Source organism: Aplysia californica, unplaced genomic scaffold, assembly GCF_000002075.1.
Source record: "Aplysia californica isolate F4 #8 unplaced genomic scaffold, AplCal3.0 scaffold00749, whole genome shotgun sequence".
NCBI classification, from domain to species: domain Eukaryota; kingdom Metazoa; phylum Mollusca; class Gastropoda; order Aplysiida; family Aplysiidae; genus Aplysia; species Aplysia californica.
In genome coordinates this window covers 251,695-252,564 of record NW_004798019.1, presented here as the reverse complement: position 1 = coordinate 252,564, position 870 = coordinate 251,695, and the positions used below count along the sequence as shown (strand labels likewise).

Below are 870 nucleotides of genomic sequence, written 5' to 3'. Positions count from 1 at the left end.
CCCCCCCTCCCAATGATAAATCGACGCAATTAAGATCACTTACATTGCCAGTTTCTACTACTACCCTGTCTGTCTGAACCAAAACGGGATGAGAGGGATACAATACCCCAGCAGAAAGACTTAGATACAACTTGAATAAGTCTCTCTCAACACGGGAAACGAACTCAGGTCTTTTGCGTGCTACATCGAAGCACCAAACAGCGGTACCACAGACGCCGCTCTATCATTGTACTTTTTACTCTTCTTTATCTATTGCCACTGAGCATCACGAGGTGGGACATGCAGTTTTCTATTATAGGCGAACTCTACAGCTCTTCATTATTGAGATGGTGTTGTCTCTCAGGGTTCCATCTATAATATTAATAAATAGCCTTTGTATACCGCATACCCCCGCTCAATATCAAACTCTATGCTCTTTACATTATATTAATACCCCAGCAGACCATAGAACATTTAGAAATATTCTCGGGTTCCCGGGAAAAATACAGTGCAAGCAGATGATTAAGCGCTCAAACACTAACAAACTAACAAGATCTTTCGCAGTCTATAATAATATTACGTCTTCAGACGCCTGACTCCATCGTTTGCATGATCTACCTCATCTTTTGTACTTTTTAGCCGATTTATTAGTGTATATTATTCTAAAAAGCTGGAGTTTCTTCTCTCTTCAGCGTGAGATCCAGGAGCAGTTACAGAGGTTGTGCGACGCTCAGTGTCAGCTGTTGCTGCACCTCACCTCGTACAAGGATAAGGCGGACTTACTGCAGGTATAGTGGTACATTGTATTTCTTTTTTTCTGTAGGTTGTTGTTCTTGTTCTTGTGTGTGTATTTGTGTGTGTGTTTGTGTGTGTGTACGTGCGTGCGTGCGT

General features: G+C 42.1%; 1 protein-coding gene across 1 annotated transcript in view; it reads left to right on the top strand.

Moving 5' to 3' along the window:
• Positions 1–870, top strand: part of LOC101858670 (RING finger domain and kelch repeat-containing protein DDB_G0271372) — a gene marked incomplete in the record, with an annotated part of 10,165 nt that overhangs the window by 2,815 nt on the left and 6,480 nt on the right. The window contains 1 exon segment of the mRNA XM_005109122.3: positions 672–767. Within this exon segment, the coding sequence (XP_005109179.3) occupies positions 672–767 (96 nt within the window).